This window comes from Peromyscus eremicus, chromosome 4 (assembly GCF_949786415.1).
Source record: "Peromyscus eremicus chromosome 4, PerEre_H2_v1, whole genome shotgun sequence".
Taxonomy (NCBI): Eukaryota; Metazoa; Chordata; class Mammalia; order Rodentia; family Cricetidae; genus Peromyscus; species Peromyscus eremicus.
Genome location: NC_081419.1, coordinates 151,227,055 through 151,248,675, shown reverse-complemented (window position 1 = coordinate 151,248,675; position 21,621 = coordinate 151,227,055). Strand labels below are relative to the sequence as shown.

The 21,621-nt window shown below is 54.3% G+C and overlaps 1 protein-coding gene across 3 annotated transcripts in view; it reads left to right on the top strand.

Moving 5' to 3' along the window:
- Positions 1-10,799, top strand: part of Hrh3 (histamine receptor H3) — a 20,544-nt gene extending 9,745 nt beyond the window's left edge. The window contains exons 2-5 of one of the 3 annotated variants that reach the window (XM_059259811.1): positions 7,361-7,527; positions 8,794-9,197; positions 9,342-9,554; positions 10,237-10,799. In XM_059259811.1, coding sequence (XP_059115794.1) covers positions 8,842-9,197; positions 9,342-9,554; positions 10,237-10,597 — 930 coding nt within the window. In that variant the 5' untranslated portion in view covers positions 7,361-7,527; positions 8,794-8,841 and the 3' untranslated portion in view covers positions 10,598-10,799. Of the gene's footprint in view, positions 1-7,360; positions 7,528-8,793 lie in introns of all 3 variants that reach the window. The other 2 variants (XM_059259813.1, XM_059259812.1) reach the window with 2 other exon arrangements.
- Positions 10,800-21,621: the final 10,822 nt, after the last annotated feature.

Genomic DNA, 21,621 nt, shown 5'->3' with positions numbered 1-21,621 from the left:
ATCACCCATCCAGATTCCACGGGCACCAATGTGGACTGTGGCGGCACCTCAGGGAACAAGTGGCCTTCCAAGACACTGTCCTCTGTTATGCTACAACAGCCTCTCCAGCAGCCTCACTGGCAGATGTGACATCGGCAGACTGATGTCTCACTCATTCTCTCTCACCCCATTGCTCACTCAGCCCTATGGGCAGAGTAGACACAGGTTCTCAGAGAGTTGGCCCAGCAGCCCTCACGTTCCCTACTACAGTCCCTGTTCTGGCTAGGTCATGTCTCCACAGGACAGTGTGTGGGCTGCTCGGACACCACCAGCACAGGCTACTTGGTTGACTGGGGACCCCAGGGACAGCTGCAGGGATGATTGCAGCAATGCCTGCCAACGCTCCCCTCCTCTGTTCTCCGTGGTCATTATGGAGTTCAAGTTATGTGGACCCACACCATTGCCAGAGCATCTGCCATGGTTGTTAAAGACAGACCCACGTGGCAGACTCTAAGGTAGTTGCTGCAAGCGGAGATCTCAGGGACAAACTGGAAGGAAGCTGTTCTCTGAGCACCCTGATGCTACTGTTCCTGAATCTCACCTTCCCTGGACTTTTGAGCCCTAAGGAACAACAACCATGTCTTTCTTTAGAGATTCCTTGAGTTGGGTTTTGTCATATTTGGCTACATAGCAACTCTAACTCCCATCCCCTTTCTCCTTCCTGACACCTGGTCCCAAAGTCAAGGAGACAAGGGGAGTCAAACCCTGCATTTGTTCTAAATCATGGCCTCAGACACCATTTTTATCACATTTGGGCCCTGAGCTCATCAGGATGCACCCGGAGCTGGCTCAGAATGTCACGGGATGGGGGGGTTGTGGGGGACATGGAACAAAAAAAGAAAAATCTGCATTCCCATATTCAAATGAGCTCCTGCAGGAGAGAGCAGACAGCGTTTCTACTGAGGAAGTAATGTAGTGAGGGACCAGACCCTGACAAGCTCCTTGGCCACTACAAGCTAGACGGCTGCCCTGCAACTAGCCCTTGGTGGCCCCTGTTCCCTCATTATTTCTCATTAGTGAGCCTTGTCCATGCACAGCAGGGACAGAACTCTGCAGGCAATGGCACCAGGCTTACCCTTAGTTCAAGGGAGAAAGGTCTTTTCTGGCAGTGAGAAAAAAGCTGGAGGCAGAAGGCCTCCTGGGACAGCACCAGAGGTTGGCACTAGCTAAGCTGAGACTGTGACCCGCAATGGGCTTCTTCAGCCCAAAGCTACTCTTCTCCTAGTCCCCAGTCAGTGCATTGTATCTATCCTCTTGAGTGTGACTGCAATTCAATCCTGGAACATTCAAAACCCCACACCCAGCATCTTCACCCTGCTCTATGTCACGGCTGCAAACACTGCCCTGTGCAGTACTTGAGCCCTAAACTCTGGAGATAGGCTGGACTTCTCTTCCCCTTCCCTCCCACAGCTTATGCCATCCTTGAAAGACATCCAGAATCTTCAGGTCCCCCACTTGGACTTCATTACACAACTGCCTCCAGCTGGCTCTCGGCTTCCACCTCCTCCTGCCCAGTTAACCCCACTGTGGCTGGGGACCTTTTAAGATGCCTCTCCAATCCTCTTCCTGATCCACCCAGAGGAAACATCAGCATCCTATCCACAGCATAAGAAGCCTCTCTACTTCCCTTCAAACGACCTCCTAGCTGCCTTTCTGTGCCTCAGCCTCTCTGGCTTCCTGGCTGTGTTAGACTAGGCCACCCTTTTCTGCCACTATCCACTTTCCCAAACCTGTTTCCCCCTCTCTTTTCTCTGTCTGTGACCTAATGAACCCTTCTCAGCGGGAAATCCCTTTAAAAATCAGAATCTGGCCCTAGTCAACATGGGGCTCACCAGCTATGGTAGGGCTGAAGGTGAAGAGAGTGACCTATGAAAGTGACTTGGGCAGAAGCAGGAGAGCAGGTCCTTGGCCTCTCTGGGTCCCTTCCTCTCTCTGCTCCATGCTCCAGTCCCCATCTTCTGCAGCTATCACATGTACAGGTCTTGGGAGCTTACCTTCCTGTCTAAGGGGTCTGAATCCTGGCTATGCCACATTTTTCTGCTGGTCAGAGCTACTCGCTCCTCCCTGATGTCCTTAGCTGCTGGTCCCTGGTCCCCAGGAGCCTCAAGAAGAACAATATACTCCCTGGTGCGTTATTTGAAAGGGATACTAGGGATGGCTTTTTTTCCCCCCACCAACTCTAGCTCCTAGACACTTGTGCCTGTCCTCTGCAGATGAAGCACCACAGAAATGCCTCTGATTCATAGTATATGCCTGGAAGGACAGCAACTATCTTTATAGGCCATTGTCCCCAGCCTATGTTCCTGCAGGAGGCTGTCCCTGCAGCGTAGGATGCAGCTGCTCCTTCAGGATGTGGGTACCTGGTTTTGGACCACTCTTGTCCCCTTTTACTGAGAACTGGTATCTTAACCAGATGCTGCATATGTGGGTACATGTGCCCATGAATGGAGACTCCGAAAGCTGTTGCATGGTGCCATAGGCTGAGTGGGTAAGTAGGGCAGCCTGAACCAGGAGAAGGAGGCCACAAGGTTAGCTCATTACCATGTATGCTCCTTGAAGGGCTATTTCTTTGGAGTTTGCTCCTGGGATGGGTCCATGGCCAGGCACTCAAAAGTAGTAGGAACAAGTGTTCAGCAGATGGGATTAGAGCTTTTGGGCTCACATGAGCCTCCAATGTGGACACTGCATTTCACTAACATGCCAGTCATAGGGTACACTCAGGTGGGTGTCTGCACATGATACACAAACTGTCATGTTCATATCACATGGCATCTACATGGTCCTGGATCAAGGCTCTCTGTCCCCATCAACAGGCCTTTTCCTCCAAGGTTCTTGGCTCACCAGGACACTGGGCATTGCCTCTGGTCTTGTGTTCTTTATCTACACAAGGCTCTCCCTGAGAGGATCCACCAGGGTAGGGTGCCACATAGTGACCTTCCCTATTTATGCATTGCCTTGGACCAATCAGGGCCAGCCAAGTTCCTGTGCCTGTCTGCCCTCCACACTGGTATCTCTGCTGGCTTCAGGACCCTCCATCTCTGTGCTGAACCAGAACTATGGCCCTTGAGAGAGTGAACTCTAGGTCTGTGTGGCCCTACACAGGGGACTCTGCATAGAGCAGTGGTCCTCAACCTTCCTAACACTGTGACCCTTTAATACAGTTCCTCTTGTTGTGGTGACCTCCAACCATAAAATTATTTTGTTGCTACTTTATAACTGTAATTTTGCTACTGTTATGAATCATAACGTAAATATCTGATATGCAACGCAGAGGGGTCACGACCCACAGGTTGAGAAACACTGACATGGGTGTCTAGGGGACTAATGAGGTCATGCATGCAAGCAGTGAGTCTGGCCTATAGGGGGCACACATCACCATCAGCCAGTGTCCTTATCAAACCTCTGGGCTAACAACCTCCTACCTGTTGTTTCTGGCCTCCATTTTTGGAGAAAGATTTCCAAGCTCCAAGAGATGGGGTAGCTTCCCCCAAGATCACACTGCTGAACCTTCAATGCTAGAGTCTGAAGTGACCTTGGCTAGGTGTCCTTATGGAGCTTGGCATCCTCAGAGTTCCTATGAGGGTGCAGGGAGCTGGCCTGTAGGACATGGGCATTCCACCTGCTCTCCGTTTGTGTTGAACGTTCCATAACACTAGCACACCGTAGACAGCTGTGGGGCAGTGGGGTTGAATTGTGTCCACCCAGATGCTGGCCACCAGGGAAATGCCCTTTGTTCCAGGTGGTTCCCTGGGGGTGGGCAGCAAGTAGAAACATCTATGGAGGCCTGGACAGGAGCAGCTTATGAAGAGTGGGCCTCCATGTTACCCAGTCCTGAGTTCTTCAAAGGGTCCCAACCTCCATTCGTGATTGGTGGGCCAGGTCAGAGTGATGACCAATACCTAGAGTAGTTCAGAGTGGGGCTGGGATTGGCTAAGACTTTACAAGAATTTTTACAAACTTTTATTGACTATCTCCCTCAATCCTGTGTCAAGATGGGGACATTGAAGCTCCAGCCAGTAAATGTCATCTAGGGGTACCTCTAAACTCCCTCTAACTCTATCTCCTGAGGACTCTGGGAATTCTGAACATGTCCAGTTTGACTCTTTTTTTCAGAGGTATTTGGGAGAGCAGAACTTTGGGGAGGTGCTGGGTAGGACTGAAACTGAGCTCTGCCCAGCACTTCAGGCCACAGGGGGGCTTGAAGGGCATGCTTGATGGTGCCCACGAGGTCAGCTGGAGCTTGTCACCCATTTCCAGGACACATTCTACTTTGGCCACTAGTTAGGTGCCTGAACCCAGCACAGCTTCTGGAGAAGCCAGTGTGGTGCGGAGGGGAGCCTAGAGGCTCCTAAGAGCAGATCAGGGAGGGATTTCTGGAGAGATATGTTGGAATCCACCCCTCCCCCACAGAAGCTTCTTGGGTGAGACCTTGGGCCTGGGGTAGGGGCTCCTGGGGTAGGTAGCAGCCCTGAGGCTAGAACAAAAGAGTGCCTATCCCTACTGCCCAAAGTTTTCAGAGGACCACTTTGGTTGGGGGGAGGGGCAGGTCCTCACATGACCAGCAGCTGACTGTCAGTGTGGGGTGCTTGGAGCAGTGCCTGGGGTCCCCCTCCCCCACACTCACACAGACTGCATCTCTGTCCTCTTTGAGGCATCCACTGATGTGTGCCGCTGGTGACAGAGGACAGTCGCTGCTTCCCTCTCCCTCGGGCACTGTTCCCTGTCTGCTGTCTGATGTCTGACTATTCGTGGGTCCCAGCCCGATGCTGGATAGCTGTTTTCCTGAGTATAGATGTCTGTGTGTCAGAGCGTGGGTGTGTCTGTCTGTCTGCAGGGAGCCTGCTAACTCTGTCCTTGACCTCCAGTATCTGTGTCAGAGGAGGGGGCCGGCCCTGCTCCTCCCCCTCCCATAGGCACTAACGCAGCTGCCACCACCCTGGCTGCACCTAGAACTCAGTGACCTCACTTGTCCACTGCAGCAATGACCACCCTACTGAGCTATCAGAGGCATTGGTAGCCCGAACCACGCTGCTTTGTGGGTCGCCCCTCCACCCAGGGCTGCTGAGTCCTGGGTGAACGTGCTCAGCTCTGGGCTGGGTCCGCTCAGGCTCGTTTTTTCCCTTATGTAACTCCACATCTGTGTGCGCCTTGCAGGTCACCCTGGACCCTGTTCTGAGCTCTGTCTAAGCACGTGGAGACTGAGACCCACAGTTCTGTGCATAAGAGGCTGGAGAGAACCCCTGTCCCGGGCGACTCTTTCAGAGACCCCTCCCCAATACTTCTTTGGACATTTCTTACCCCAGAATCCTACTTGCTCAAAGCAATATGCGAGAAGGAATCTGGGGCGTAAGTTCCCCAGAGCTGGGGTGCAGTCCTTTCCCCACCCCACCCGGGCCCTGTCCCGGAACCTCACAAGCTCAGGGGCTACGGACAAGGGTTGAGCAGGGATCACCAGTGCCGAGGGCACGAGGATGGACGGATAGCCAAGGGACCAGCTTCTAGGTGCGACCTCAGAAAGGGTCCTCAACCCTGTGGTTGGTTAGTGACCCGGCCGGGCTCTCTGCCAGCCGCCGTGAGCACCTGGGCAGGGTCTCTAGTCGGCTGGCGGGCACGCGGCGCTGTCCGTGGTGCTGCCCGCGCCGGGCGGGGCGGAGGCGGGACGGAGGCGGGGCGAGGGCGCCAGCCAATGGCGGGGGCTCTGCGCGGGGCGCGGGGGGCGGCGGGCCGGGCGCGGGGCGCACTCGGCTGCGCGCTAAGCTCGGGGTGCACCGACGCTCCGCGGGCGGCTGGAGCTCGGCTTTGCTCTTGCTGCAGCAGCCGCGCCGCCCGCCCCACTCGACTCAGATTCCGACCCCAGCCCCCTCTGCACCGCCCTCCCGGACTCCAACCCAGGCTCTCATACCCGGCCCCGCGGACCATGCTCCGGGCACCCCCCGGAAAACCGGGCTGGGTGAAGAGCAGGCAAAAACTAGGCTCCCGAGCAGGGGCCCCACCCGGCTGCCCTTCTTTCGACCCGCACCCTGCCCTGTGTCCCTGAGCGGTGTGAGCCTGCTGGGCCATGGAGCGCGCGCCGCCCGACGGGCTGCTGAACGCGTCGGGCGCTCTGGCCGGTGAGGCGGCGGCCACAGGCGGGGCGCGCAGCTTCTCCGCTGCCTGGACCGCTGTCCTGGCTGCGCTCATGGCGCTGCTCATCGTGGCCACAGTGCTGGGCAACGCTCTGGTCATGCTCGCCTTCGTGGCAGATTCGAGCCTCCGCACCCAGAACAACTTCTTTCTGCTCAACCTCGCCATCTCCGACTTCCTCGTGGGTAAAGCCCCCAGACCCCGTCCGCTGCCAGAGTCCAGGGGCGCGGAGCCCGGGCTGGGCAATGGGGCTTGGCGCTCCGACCTGGGGTGGCTTCTTAGGGTCCGAGCCTGGGGAGGGAACCTCTAGAAACCTTAGGATGGTATGCGCGGGCGAAGTTCCTCGCCTTCCGGGCCACAGGACAGGGCCTGGGTAGGAAGGTCCCCGGGGAGGCTGCCCCAGTCGGCGGGAGCTCAACAAGGCGCAAGGCGCAGCAACCGCGGGTGCAGCGCTGGCTCCTGCGCCCAACCAAACAAAGGCAGCGGCGCCGGACTCAGGCTTCTGTGAGGACGCTGGGGGGAGGGGACATGGAAGGGGGATTTGGGGAGCGGTGCTGGGGAAGGGGACCGTGGGGGAAGGCGCGGGTGAGATGAAGGAAATGCTCTGAGGAGCTCGTTCTCACGTGTCCAAGCTCTGCTCCCGACTGGGGGAGGGGGGGGGCGGGGCACGCGGTGGGGGCCCGGAGCGCCAGACACCTGTTGGGGCTGCGAGCTGCTGCGTCTCCCAGACGCTGGAAGCCGGTTTGGGCGGCGAGAGCGGCTGGCGCGGCTGCAGCCAAGAACCTTTTAAGCCAAGAGAAAAGCTTTCTCGGTTTTTAAGCTGAAAAGGGAGGCGGTCCAACAGCCAGGGTAGGGATGGATGATTGGCTCCAGTACCAGACAGCCAGGGAGGACATATACCCTCTTTTCCTCCTTTTGGCGGTAGGTTGGGTTGGCAGAAGCCCAGGTTCTGGGTCCAGAAGTCCTTATGTGGAGGTCCTTCCTCCTGCCTCCAGGCCCAGGAGACATCGGTGGTCTGGAGATTTTGTGGAGGCTGGAGGCTGGCAGTTGCTCAGTTGTGGGGGAACAGGGTAAATAGGATTGTTGGTCCTAGAGGGACGGCTACCCTATGAGAACCAGGTTATGCCCTCTCTCCACGTGGTCGGTCGGTCTAACCCAAGTCCTGAGCCATGGTCCCACCACAGCTGCTCTCCCCTAGGTGCCTTCTGCATCCCATTGTATGTACCCTATGTGCTGACGGGCCGCTGGACCTTTGGCCGGGGCCTCTGCAAGCTATGGCTGGTGGTAGACTATCTGCTGTGTGCCTCCTCAGTCTTCAACATCGTGCTGATCAGCTATGACCGATTCCTGTCAGTCACTCGAGCTGTGAGTTCTGGGATGTGGGAATTAGAGTTTACTCTGTGTGTTGGGGGCACTGGACAGGAAATGGCTGCAGGCAGATGCCTGGTGGGCTTGCTCCCTTTTGACACATAAGCCACTTTCAGTGACCATTAACTGCCGATAGTTTGAGCACGGGACAGGAGGTTAGCTTGGAATCCCACACTCTTGCAAGAAGGGGTGTCAGTGTACAACCTCTATCCTGGGCTGGTCTAGAATCCCTGGAACTGAAAGAGGGTCTTCATCCTTCCCACTTTTCTGCACATGGAGGTGTATGCACATAGCCCCAGGAAGGCCGGCCACAGCTCCTAGCTGCACAAGCTCCAGTGGTGTGGAGCGGGGCTGCAGCTCTTGCTTCACCTCTCCTTGATGGCTCCCTTACCTCAGGTTTTATCTGGGGGCAGCCTGAGGATCGGCTTGCAAAGAGTAAACCTCCCCAGGTCCCTTCCATCCCCTGAACCACTGAGAGAGTGGTGCAATCACAAGGCTATTGTGATGGGTGCCCAGTACAGAGCTGGCATGTGGCAGGTGTGCCCTAGACCTGTGGTTAACACAAGCTCTGATTGTTGGTCTTGTGCTTCCCAAGGTGGCTATCAAGGACACTTCTTCCAGCTTTCCCACTGAGGCTCCATAGCAGGATTCTTGCCCCTCCTGCACCTTACCCTTGTTTAGTGATTGCACTTGGAGGTTAGACATGCTGTGTCTTGGAAAAGACTAAATGGCCCCACCTTCTTACCTTTCCTAGGCATTCTTCTTCTAGAAGAGGAGACAGGGTTCTTAATTCTTGTGTGTGTGGGTCTCCAGCAGTGGGCCAGCAGTGGTTTACCTCTGTACTCCCAGCTCCAGTACTGGGAGAAAGGAAGTACTGGAGCAGAGACAGGGCAAAGCCCTTTCCCCTTCAGCACAGCTGGCCGCTGAAGATGGCTCTGGCCCTTGCAAGAAGCAAGAATCAGAAACAGTTGTGTGTGGCTCCTGGGTGTGGTAAAGGCTAATCTGGGTGCTAGTGAGGCAGTAATCAAAGGCAGGACCCCACGGAGCTTGTAGCTGGTGGGGGATGGTAAAGAGGCAAGATTCTGGTTGGTTGCGGGAGGCTCCGAGGCTCTGGGAGAGTGTCGGCCAGGGGACACAGGCACAGGAGGGTTTATGGAGAGAAGGGACACGGCGCCTTGCCCGTGGCAGACACAGAGGCCCAGAGAGTGTTCTGAGCGTCCAGTCCGATGTTCCTGACCTCTCGGTCTGTACGTCCTCCCGCAGGTCTCCTACCGGGCCCAGCAGGGGGACACACGACGGGCAGTGCAGAAGATGGTACTAGTGTGGGTGCTGGCCTTCCTGCTGTACGGGCCTGCCATCCTGAGTTGGGAGTACCTGTCCGGTGGCAGCTCCATCCCCGAGGGCCACTGCTACGCTGAGTTCTTCTACAACTGGTACTTTCTCATCACGGCCTCCACTCTCGAGTTCTTCACACCGTTCCTCAGTGTCACCTTCTTCAACCTCAGCATCTACCTGAACATCCAGAGGCGCACCCGCCTCCGGCTTGACGGCGCCCGTGAGGCTGGTCCAGAACCCCCACCTGACGCCCAGCCCTCACCACCTCCAGCTCCCCCCAGCTGCTGGGGCTGCTGGCCCAAAGGGCATGGGGAGGCCGTGCCACTGCACAGGTATGGGGTGGGCGAGGCAGGCCCTGGTGTGGAGGCTGGGGAGGCTGCTCTCGGGGGTGGCAGTGGTGGGGGCGCTGCTGCCTCACCCACCTCCAGCTCTGGCAGCTCCTCGAGGGGCACTGAGAGGCCACGCTCACTCAAAAGGGGCTCCAAGCCATCAGCGTCTTCAGCATCCCTGGAGAAGCGCATGAAGATGGTGTCCCAGAGCATTACCCAGCGCTTTCGGCTGTCACGGGACAAGAAGGTGGCCAAGTCTCTTGCCATCATTGTGAGCATCTTTGGGCTCTGCTGGGCCCCGTATACACTCCTAATGATCATCCGAGCTGCTTGCCATGGCCACTGCATCCCCGACTACTGGTACGAGACGTCCTTCTGGCTTCTGTGGGCCAACTCAGCCGTCAACCCTGTCCTCTACCCGCTGTGCCACTACAGCTTCCGCAGAGCCTTCACCAAGCTCCTCTGTCCCCAGAAGCTCAAGGTCCAGCCCCATGGCTCCCTGGAGCAGTGCTGGAAGTGAGCAGCTGCTCCACTCTTCTGCGGCTGTACCTGTGTATTTGTTTCATGGGCAGCCCCAGGGGTGGGCCCTGCCTTGTCCATGGCCGCTCTAAACGCCACGATAGCCTCTTAGATCATCAGCCCTGCAGTGGGGCAGCCTGGTAGGCTGGCTAGGGGCCCTCACTGGTGGAACTGGAGCATGCTGGCTGGCTCTGCCGCCACAGTCTCCATCACCCCAGAAGAGACAATCCAGGAGTCCCAGGCATGCATGCCACCTCCACAGACAACGCAGTGCCAGTGGGGTCCCTTTTTGCACACTTAGTGGTTGGTGTCCTCTCTAATGCAAACCTTGGTGTGTGCTCCAGGCTCCTGCCCCAGCAGTGTGCCCTGCATGTGCACACAACTGCCGCACACCCACCACACACTGCAACTCTCCCCTCTCCCAGACAACCTGGGGATGATGCCCTTTGCTGCCTTTGTCTCTTGCTTAAGCCCAGAGCCTAGTTCCTTTAACCTTATCCCTTCAACTCTTTGCCCCACAAAGTGTCAAGTGCCCCAGGAACCTTGAAGCCTTTCTCTGCTTTTCCATTCTGGATGTTTTCAAGGAAGATGGAAGAGAAGAAAACACGTCTGTGAACTTGATGTTCCTTGGATGTTTAATCAAGAGAGACAAAATTGCCGAGGAGCTTGGGGCTGGATTGGCAGGTGTGGGCTCCCACGCCCTCCTCCCTCAGTGCTGCAGCTTCCGGCTGAGCCGCAGAGCCAGCTGCTTCTGCCCGCCCCGCCCCCAGGCTGGGGACGATGGCCCCACTGGCAGGGATGCCTGCTCCGCCGGCCAAAGCCTGCCCTGCCTGCCCCGTCTGTGCAATCAGAACTTGGGGGTGGGTGCATGGGTTGTTGGGTAGAGGGGTTCTTGGCTGCCCTGGGGGTCCCGAGGCGTAGAGGGGAGTCAGCAGAAGAGCAGGCTGGGGATACCTGGGAGGACCGCTTTGCCTTGTCCTGTGTGCCCACCTCAGGCCTCTGCATGCTTTGCTGTTTTTGTGCCCTGGTGTTGCTGCCTCTGCCAATGTGAAGACACAATAAAGTGTATTTTTTTATTGGTGCTGACTTCTGAGGACTTTGTGGGAGTAGCTATTGTTCAGGGTTCCAATTGGAGGCCCCATGGAGACAAGAATGTGACCTTGGTATTCCAACTGGGGAACTAGGTGGGAGAAAAGCCAGGCTGTCGTCCCAGGGTTTGGTTCCCACAAAGGACTGTTCCCAGTGGTGCCCCATCACAAAACTCAAGGGCCTGTAGGGGCAGAGACCCAGCTTCTGCCCCTCTTCCGGGTGGGTGGCATGGTACTAGAATGGCTCACATGTGCCTTCAGAATCCATCAGTGTAGCCAGTCTGTTCCAAGATAGTTGCTCAGCTTTCTTGCCAGAAATCATTCATTGTCATGGCTTTGACCTTACAGGCTGGTAGCCTGGCTGTGTGCTGGAAGACGCAGGCCCCAGGAAGATCCTTGACCATGCCTCATGCTTCGAGAGAAGCTCAGGAAAGTGGTAGCAAAAGGGCTGGTGGGACCGGAGGGCACTTCTGGGGTCATGAGTACTGCAACCGGCCTTGTGGGGACTGAGAGATGCAGAGGCACCATCCCAGGCAAAGATCTGGCAGTGGGCTGTGGCTGAAGGTTGGGGACAGCAGGAAGAAGACAGGATGGAAGGTGGGTGACACTACCTTCAGTGGACAGCCTTATGACTAGCCTCACCACCCAGAACAGGACAGCCTGGCCCTCATGTTACCTCACCACCACCTTGATCTTCAGAGACTTCACCTTTCCTCCTCTGAGCCGGGAGGGAACTTGTCACCATAGCCTCACAGCCAGGCACTGTGGGGTCATCACTGTAGTGAGGGATGCCACACCCAAGCAAAGCTCCATGGTAGCTCAGTGCCACACAGAGGAAGCGGCCATGAAGCTTTCTTCCTGTATCCAGATGTGCCGCCCTGCAGCTGCACCTGCACTTGTCTGTCCCAACTACTTGACAACTCCCAAAGGGCAGACCCTCCCCCTCTTCTGTCTCTCTCTCCAGATTTGAGAAGATCCTCTGGGCTAGAGTACACAGTGAGCCTGGGGTTCTGGACCTTCCTTTATGGTCACTGTCTTCTGTGCCTTACTGGCCCACCTGGGCCCTATCCTGAGCAGTTGGGAGTGGTAAGAGCAGATGCCACCTTCGTTGCTCAGCACTCCCCCATCTTGTCCCTGAGAGCCCAGAGGTTTTGTGGCTCCCCCAGCAGGCTGGCACTAGCTCCCTCACCCTTCACTGGGCCTGGCCTCCCCAGCGGGTGTCTGTCCCCAAAGCCAGGAGTGATCTGGGGAAGGACAAAGGACTGCTCTCTCCAGCGACGGGCACTTTCAGCACAGCCAGCGCCCAAGCTGCCCCTCCACCCGGCCCTACTAAATGGCTACAAATTGGAGGATAAAAGCACAGGCTTTCAAGCAATTTTGCCTTCAATCTCTGGGAACTGCCGCTCCCGGAGTCGCTGTGTGAGGACGGAGGAGGAGAGAAGAAAGACACGGAGTCTATTGGGCCCGAGTCTGCAGCAAACAAACAGGCCTTCTGCAATTTCGGTTGCTCTCATAGTCCTAGCCTGGAGGACACAGAGCTGTGCTGGAGCCCAGCAGTGCAGCTGCTGTTTACTGAGCACCTACTGTGTCCTGGTGCCAGGGAGCTAGGTTGCCAGCAGAGCAGCACAGATGTGGGCCCTGAGCCAGAGGTAGAGGACCCCTGGGATAAGCAGTACAAGATCATAGTCGCCCTGGGTCTGGGAGGAAGACCAGCTATCCAAGAGGAGGACAGACATCTACTTGGATTGTAAGTCAGGGCCCTGACCAGGCTGAGGGCCACCTGGAGGAGCGGAGCTCGGAGCCAGCAGGGTCCCCCTGGGTGCTGACACTGGCTGCACATGTCAGTCATCTCTTCACCCTTGACACTGACTCTGAAGATGCCCCATGAGGAAAGGTCCTGACACATACTACCTGGGGACCTTCCCAGACTAAATGAAGAGCCTAAGCTACTGGGGGCCCCATCAGATAAACCTAGTCCCCTCCTCCACAAAAGGAGAAATGACCCAGAGTCAGGGCTGTGAGTGGGGATGGCTGGGGTCTCCTTGGCAATGCTTGCAGAGTCCTGTTATATAAAAGTCACATGACTGGTGACCACCTCTCTGTTCTCCATCCTATCTCAGTGTTTTTGGCTAGGTTTCAGGGTGTGTGGAACCTTTCACCGACAGTTAATGGTGCTCGTGCTATGTGCTAGCCAAGGTAAGCACCTGTGTTCTCATAGACACCCCTCAGTACTGTGCACATTCTCCATTCTGAAGACGCTCCCCATGTCACACATCGGCAGTTGGCAAGAAGCCAGCCTTTGAAGCCAGGCCTGATGTGGAACACACACTCCTTCCACTCCATCGCTTCCTCACTGAGCAGTTACTGTGCTTTAGACACCGTGGGATGGCAGTGTCTGAGCTGGACCCTTCTGCAGGACTCTGCCCTTCTGGAGGACAGCATCCAAGCTCCTATCATCTGAGTGCATGGTGGCTGGCAGGGGTTGTCCCAGGATGGGAAAGAAAGCAGGATGTTTGAGAAAGATTCTGTTGATCTTAACACAAAGAATTTGTTATTGAGATTTTGAGATGGGGTTTCATGTAGCTCAGGCTGGCTTCCAATTCATTATGTAGTCAAGGATGACCTTGAACTTCTGATTCTCCTGCCTCCACCTTCTGGTGATAGGAGTCTAAGCATGAGCCACCACATCTGGTTTTATGCGGCACTGGGAATGGAGCCTAGAGCCTCAAGCATATCAAGCAAACACTCATCAGCTGAGTTACCCCTCCAGCCCTGAAAACACTTGCTGAGTTGGGTGGTGGTGGTACACACCTTTAATTCCAGCACTCGGGAGACAGAGGCAGACGAATTTCTGAGTTTGAGACCAGCATGGTCTACAGAGTGAATTCCAAGATGGCTAGGACTACATAGAGAAACCTTGTCTTGAACCCCACCCCCCAAACAAACAAACAAAAACAAAAAAACAACACTTGCTGGGCACTCACTGTATGCCCTCCACTGTGCTGAGACAAGGAGTCAGAAAAGCGGCCCCTCCCTTCCCTAAGCAGCAGATGAGTCAGTGGTGTGGGGAAGAAGAGAGGAACAGTGGAGTCAAGGCTCAGTTGCCCAGGTGGCAAAGGAGTGTGCTTCAAAGGGACACCGGGACTTTGAGGCCAAGAGTTGCCTGTCTCCTCAGCAGGTCTGTGTTGAGTCTGAAAGTAAAACCTAGCCATCTTAGGGAATACCCAGTCCTCTGCCTGACCATGCCAGCATGTATGAGCATCCAGGTCGGGTGGGTGTTGGGGGTCCTAGGCTCTGCTCCTCTGCAGCTTGGGTGCAGCAGCTTGGTTTGGGGTAGCTAGGCACCAGCATCACTCAAATATGCATCCTGGCAGGGCTCCCCTGCTGCCCCTTGCCCTTCCACCACCCGCCAGCAGGAAGTGGCCCTTGGGTTTCTGAAGGCCTCCTGTCATTACCACAATTGCTCTATCGCTGGCAGTGCCCGCATCTGCTGTCAGTGGGTAGTGCCACCCTAACTTGGCATTAAGCGCTTGGGTCCCACCTCCCTGCAGGAAGGCAAACTTCAGGGGGTGGGGACTGGCTTGGGGGGCACTGTCTGTACCTGGAGGGGCCACCTTCCTACTGCTTCTCTGTCTTAGCTCCACAGTGGCGCAAGCACAGGATCAGGAATGGTAGGATGGGGGTCTAGTCCAGACTGGCTGTGTCCTAGCTGTGTGGCCCCAGTAGGTCCCTCAGCCCCAGGACCAAAGAGCCCTTCCTTCCCTGGGGTCCAATAAGGACAAAGGGATATCTCAATTCTGATATCCAAGTCTTATGGCACATTGACGACCACAACTCCAGTGGAGACACAAGGGACCCTAGAAGAGGCTTTGGCTGTGTAGAGGCCAGGGAAATCTCCCTGTACCTGAAAGGGTCACCATGGACTGTGATCAGACCATAATGACGCCAAGGACACCTTTGGGCAGTTACACCATGCTCCAGGCCCTACTCTGAGTTCTTTTCTTAAACTCTAGTTCTCAAATAGAGTGACTTCTATTATTCTCATTTTACAGATGTGGAAGCTGAGGCATAGGAGTTAGGTGGTTAACATCTCACAGCTGGTAAGAGGCTGAGCCACAGCTGGCTCTTTCTGTGATTACTTTTCCAGTTGTTTAGCACCAAGGGCTACCTTCTTGTACCTTTCTTGAGCCCAACCTGATAGGCTCTGCTCAGGAGCTGCATTCTTCCCCACAGAACCAGTCCTTCCTTACATCCTAGGGCCAAAGCATCCTGCTTTACATGACCACTGAGTCATCACTTGGGAGGTAGAGGCAGGAGGTGCAGAACTTCAGGGTCATCTTTGACTGCAGAGTGTGTGGAAGCCAGCCTTGGACACTTGGGGCTCTGTCACACAACAAAAGGAAACGAAGAAGGGCAGCCAAGTGTGGCTTATGCCTGTAATCCTAGCACTTGGTGGGGGGAGGTAGTCTAAGGCAGAAGGACCACTTTAGGTTTGAGGCTAGCCTGGGCTATAGTGAGTTTCTGGACAGCCTGGGCTACCTGTCTCAAAAAATACAAATAAATAAATAAACAAACAAAGAAATAAAGGAAAGAAGGAAGGAAGAAAGAAAGAAAGTAAGCAAGCAAGCAAAGAGAATAAAGGAAGACCTAAACCCAGAAGTTCAAGCATTCAATCCCACAGTTCCACTGGCATCTGGGGCATGAGATGCCTTGACATGAGCTATAATGGGCTTGCGCAGCTCTGCTTGGGCTCTGTTTGCAACCCACACGGCCTCTCTCGGGCTGGTCCGACTCATTGCCAGTGGCTTTCTTTAGCAGACAGTCTGTATTTCTGGCATCTCCAAAATCCTGGGGTCTCGGCTCTAATTTAGGCTTCACCTTCACAGCTTTACCTATTGCCTCCTTGCAGGACTTTGGTTCTTAAGCTGTTTTCTCGTTTAGACAGGGCCTCCCTCTGTAGCTCGGGCTTATCTCAAACTCATGACACCCTTCTGCCTCAGTCTCCCAAATGCTGAGGTCACCATACTCAGCCTCAAATTCTTGATGTAAACATGGCTAAAAGTAGCCAGCAATATTCACACCACAACCCTGAAGGCTGAGATTTGATTAACTAGTCCTTTATTTTAAAATTCACTCTCACATAAAGTCTCAGGGCATAGCAAAATGTAGGCAAATTCCTGGCCAGAATATATGTGAATGATGTCTTGTGCAGACCCTGTAGTCTCCATCTCTCCCTGAAATATCATCAGTATAATCTTTTCTACCCACTTCCTATCATCATTCTGCCCCTGGGAGCTCCCACCAGAATGGTGTAGTAGAAGATGAACTCACAGAGCTTGGCGGTGCTGTACAACTATAATCCATACTGATGAGACAGAGGCAAGACGATCTCTCTACGTTTGAAGCCAGCCTCGTCTACATAGTGAATTCCAAGTCATCAAGGCTACATGGCGAGACTCTGCCTCCAATAAACAAACTGAGATTACTGACCCAGTGGTTTACTCTTTTAATCCCAGCACTTGGGAGGAGGAGGCAGGAGGATTGCTGCAATATAAAATCAGCCTGGGCCACAGAGAGAGACCCTGTTTCAACAAAAGGAAACAAGACAAGCCCACCTTATTCCATCCTAGGGCTTCTCTAGCCTACACCTTCAAACTTCCAAATTCTTTCTATAGACCAGGTGCTCTGAGCGCTTACGGGCTGGGTGTGGTCACAGTAACGACCTCACTTCTCTGGGACCAGTTTCTTGTACGAGTTACATTGGTGTCACTCTAAGAAAACAGCTGACAAAAGCGACCAGAGGGAGGAAGGACTGAACTGTTCCGAAGGTTTAGTGTGTGCTCACTCCACCCCACAGCTGGGCAGACAGCATTAAGGAGTATCATTTTTAGTAGCCAGGAAGCAGATAGAAAAGAAGGCTGCAGCCATGTATAACTTCAAATGTCCCCCAGTGCTTTAAAGAGACATTTCACATTCAAATCATAAAAGGGAGACACAGTGATGAGGAGGATCCACAGACTTTCTCCAGTTCCATAACCTAGGCTCAGCACCCCTTTCTGACAGCTCCAACCACTCCTCTATGGCCCCCTGGCTCGCACAAATGAGGCTCCTCATCAGGGAGTGCCACCACTAGGGCAGGTGTCTTAGCAGAGGATAGCAGCTGCTGGGCCGTCCCATCAGACACGAGGAAGGCAGTGGCTGCAAGCAGCTTTTATCCCTGGACTGCCTCCCAGGCTCATCCTCTCAGCAAACAGTTTTGAGCACAGCTGAAGACCAGGTGACCACTGCAGCTGGGCCCTCTTCCAGAGCTGCTCACTAACTCTTTCCTTTTGAGGTTTCTGCAGATCCACATGCTGTGGTATGTATAAAGCTCCATGTGCCCTTTACCTGGTTCTCAGTAGAGCCTCAGGCAGGATGCTCAGTAGCTGCTGTACCATCAACCAGGAGACTGACATCTGCCTCAGCATTTACGCATCCCATTCCATGCAAGTGCAGGTGTTCAGTTCTGCTTGGCTAACCTTGCACTGTGGTGTAGCATCCCATTCGCTCATCCTCAAGAGCCTGTTCAGTGGCATAAAGTGTACTCACATTGTGCAGCCATCACTGTCCACCTCAGGAACATGTTTTGTTTCTAGACAGGGTTGATGTATAGTCTAGGATTAATCTTCTTACCTCAACCTCTAATTTCTGGGACTATAGGTATGTTTTTCTATTCCTGGATCTCAACAATGCTTTCATTTTCTCACTAGTGCCCGATACAGGCCAAACATGAAGTTCTAAGTTGCTTCTCACACATGTAGACCCTGAGGACCGCTCTTGCTGCCTGCCCCTGACCATCTGGGCTACTCCTCTAGTTCCAGTGGTCAGTTAGGATCTTGAGGATATCTGCATTTAGAGTGGTATCCTTAAAAAGGGAACAAGTTGGGTGTGGTCTCCCACACCTGGAATACCAGTGCTTGGGAGGCTGAGGCAGGAGGATTATCCGTTTGTGGTTATCCTGAGCTACACAGTAAAACCCTGTCCACAAAGGGGGACAGGGAGGGGAAGCAGGGTAGAGGGGCAGGGAGGCAGTGGCCCATCAAGATAGAAGTAGGTATTAGAAAATACAGGCACAAGTCAAGGTCATCTGGGGTCAACTCTGGAAAGACCCTTCCCAGAGTCTTAAGAGGGAGCAAGGCTCTATGCCACCTGCCAACCCTGATTTCTGGTCTCGTTTTATGTGTAGACAGCTCATCTTTGCCCCATACTACTTCTTGGGTCTCTGCTTCTCCACCAGAGGAGGTGCGGATTGGGCTATGTGATGGGCACTGTGGGGCCCAGATAGCAGAACGAGCTACAAGGTCCTTGAAGGCCCAGTCAGTGTCTCCTTGTTGATCAGGGCAGATACAGGGTACCCAGACAGGAAGGGTGGGAGCCAAGCAGTACTTCCGAGCAGCAGCAGCCAAGGCCCCATGCCATCTGCTATCCAGAGAGTTGCTGCTCATGACTCAAATCACCACGGAGGGACACCTGAGGAGGCTCTGGCTGGTTGGGAAGCCTGCAGCACCCCTCAGTCTGCCGAGGCGTTTTCTGTCCCTAGACACAGGATGAGCGTCTTCCTGCTTCTATTTCAAAAAAAGCAGGAAAGAAACAGGGGAATCTCTGTGTGTAGAGAAGGGAAGTGGAAGGGGGACGTCTACAATGCTTTGACAGACCTGGTAGTGGCTTTGAGGACAAGCTGATAGCAAGGGTCCCTTCCTTGTGTGTTCTGGAAGCTCTGCAGGAGCTGGAAGCTAGGCTCCTGGAGCAAAGGTGTCAGGTCTGAGTGGGGAACAGAGCCAAAAGCTGGGAAGGGGGACTCTGTACCCCAAATCTTGGTTTCCATTCTCAGCCCTGCTTCCAGAAAGTCCTGGGAGTAGCCAGGCAGCAGAAGATGCCCATAGGCAATCAGTGACAGATGAATGCCAACAGGAGACAGATTGTGGAGTCCCAATAAGGACAGGCTTTACCCCACAGGCAAATGTGCCAGAAGAGAGCACCCAGGAACAGAGGGAAGCTGGCTTGCTGTGCTGTCTGGGAAATGTCACCAGTCAATGGGGACAGATGTTGGAAGACGGGAAGAATCCAGAAACAGAAATTGGGAAACAACACAGGGCAGATGTGTGCTCTGCACAGCACTGCCGCTCCTCCATGCTCCCCACGCCCAGACTGGGCTACTGAGGGACGAAATGATTATCAGAAGCCCAAACAACTCTTTGGAAATGGCCAGGAGAGAAGCATGGAGTTCAGTTTAAGGCAGGGCAGGGCTGCTATCCTTTCAAGTGAAGAACCCATTCAAGCCTGGGACTTGTCACCTCATTCATCCCACACCCATGTGCACTCATTAGGTATCTGTTGGGGCCAGACCCCTGAAATTTCTGGGGAACAGCCTATAACCATTGGCCCTGTACTGGAGGCAATCACAGCCCCATGCTGCCTGTGACCCTTCTGTGATGCAAGGCAGCAGTAACCACCTCAGAAATGACACAGTAAGCATCTGTGAAGGTGGCCCATGCCTTTAGTCCTAGCACTCGGGAGGCAGAGGCAGGTGGATCTCTGAGTTTGAGGCCAGCATGATCCACACAGCAAGTTCCAGGCCAGCAGGGATACACAGAAAAAGCCTGTCTCAAAACCTTACCCACCTTAAAAAAAAAAAAAAATGCTTCTGCTGCTAGGTAACTGGCCATCTCTGGCTCCTACTTGTGGGGAATCCAGTGGAGGTAAGTAAGTCTGTGGGAACTGGGGTGGACTGGGTTGTGAGCAACCGGAGAGTGGGAACTCCGTTGCAGATAGTTTCTTCTAGGGATGGAATTGTGAAGAAAATAGGCAGTGGGGATGGTTGCACAACCTTGGAAGTCTTACACAATGCATGGCACACTATTAACTATTTTTTTTTTTTTTCGAGACAGGGTTTCTCTGTGTAGCTTTGCGCCTTTCCTGGGGCTCACTTGGTAGTCCAGGCTGGCCTCAAACTCACAGAGATCCGCCTGGCTCTGCCTCCCGAGTGCTGGGATTAAAGGTGTGCACCACCACCGCCCGGCTATTAACTATTTTTTATTTTGTTTTTGAAACAGGGTCTCATGTAGCTCAGGGAGGCTTCAAACTAGAACTAGAACTGAGGATGTGACCTTGAAATTCTGGCCCTCCTGCCTCCACCTTCCAAATATGACTACAGGCACCCCGGATCACTACTTCATGTACTGCTATGGATGGAGCCCAGAGCCTTGCATGTGCCAAGCAAGTGCTTTGCAATCATGCCACACCACAGCCCGACATAGTACGACCTGTTTTTCTTTTAAGTATATGGGTGTTTTGCCTGCATGTGTGGCTGTGCACCATATGCATGCAGTGTCCTTGGAGGCCTGAAGAGGGCATTGGATCCCCTGAAACTTGAATTGTAGACTGCTGTGAGTTGCCAGGTGGGTGCTGGGAATTGAACTCAGGTCCCCTGGAAGGACATCCAGTGTTCTTACCAGGTGACCTGCCAGCATCCCCCTCTTACTTATTTTGTGTATGGGTGTTTCCCCTACATGTATGTGTGCACTGTGTGCGTGCAACAATAGTGTGGCTTTAAATGAGCTTCTTCACGACCTGCAAACACTCACCCCTGAACCAATGACAGACCTTTGTGCAGAGACTAAGTCAGTCTTCTCTCCAAGAACACCAGCTGGGGAGGAAACCAGCTTCAGAAACAACCCTCCTGAGCTGGTCCCAGGATGATGAGCAAACATGCTCTGGGGCATGGTCCTGGAGCTGGCTTTCTGGCGTCAGCAAGACTGTACCTCAGTAGCCTGTATGACTGAGTCCGGGCCAAGGACTGTTGGTGGTTCCAGGACACATGGCAGCTCTGAGGGGTCAGCCCACCTCCAGGCCCTAGAGAGGCATTCTGAGGTCTCTAAAGCACAGCGGCCACAAAGATGAAAGCCAGTGGTGGATAATTAATGCTCTCAGGCCTGGCCTGACTACAAAACCCTTTTTGGTGGCCTGAAAGAGAAAGCCACAGACATGAGACCCGCCCTGGCCTCCAGAACGCCAGGACCTTTGAAATTATAAGACATTAGAATAAAGCTTCACAGAAAAGGACCCTGTGTTCTAGCTGCAGATCAAAACGGAATTGCTCCTGAAGGCTGAGGGTGAGCTTGCTGTTGAAGCAGCCCCACCCCAACATACAGAGGGACACTCGTCCATGTGCCAGAAGCATGACTAACCTCACTCTAAGGCAGAGGTCTCCTCAAAAGATGGGGCTTCTTGTTCCATCTGTCTCCTCATTGCACTTCTAAGGCCCTCAAGGCCACACTAAGGCATCAGCTTCCCTGGGGAACACTCTGGGACATACGGTCCCTACCCTGTACCTCCTGGGGTCACTCTCCAAAGTGTAGTGCTCGGAGGGGTAAGGTGGTCCTTGCTGGGGAAAAAGGTTGGCGTTGATTCACAGGTCAGGTAAGTCTTGGAGAGCTGAGCCTTTGGCTAGGGCAGGGCAGAGTGGTGGCAGTACCTGTCACCAGGGATAGGTACCCTGCCATTCTTTCATATACCCTGCTGAGCTGAGGCCACCTATCAGGAATAATGCCAGAAATTCAAGGTTCACATCTCCTTTGGTTGACAACTTGCTGGCGCATCCTTGACGCACAGCCAGAGGCTGTGTGCCTGGGTCGGATATTGGGTGCATTCAGTCGTGAAGCTCAAGGCTGCCTTGGTGTTCAGCCCCCACAGCTCAGCACAGCGTTGTTCTGGGAACAACAGGGAAGGAGCTGGCCCTCGCTGTTTTCCTCAGTCAGCTGGCACTGGAGAACAAAGTATGG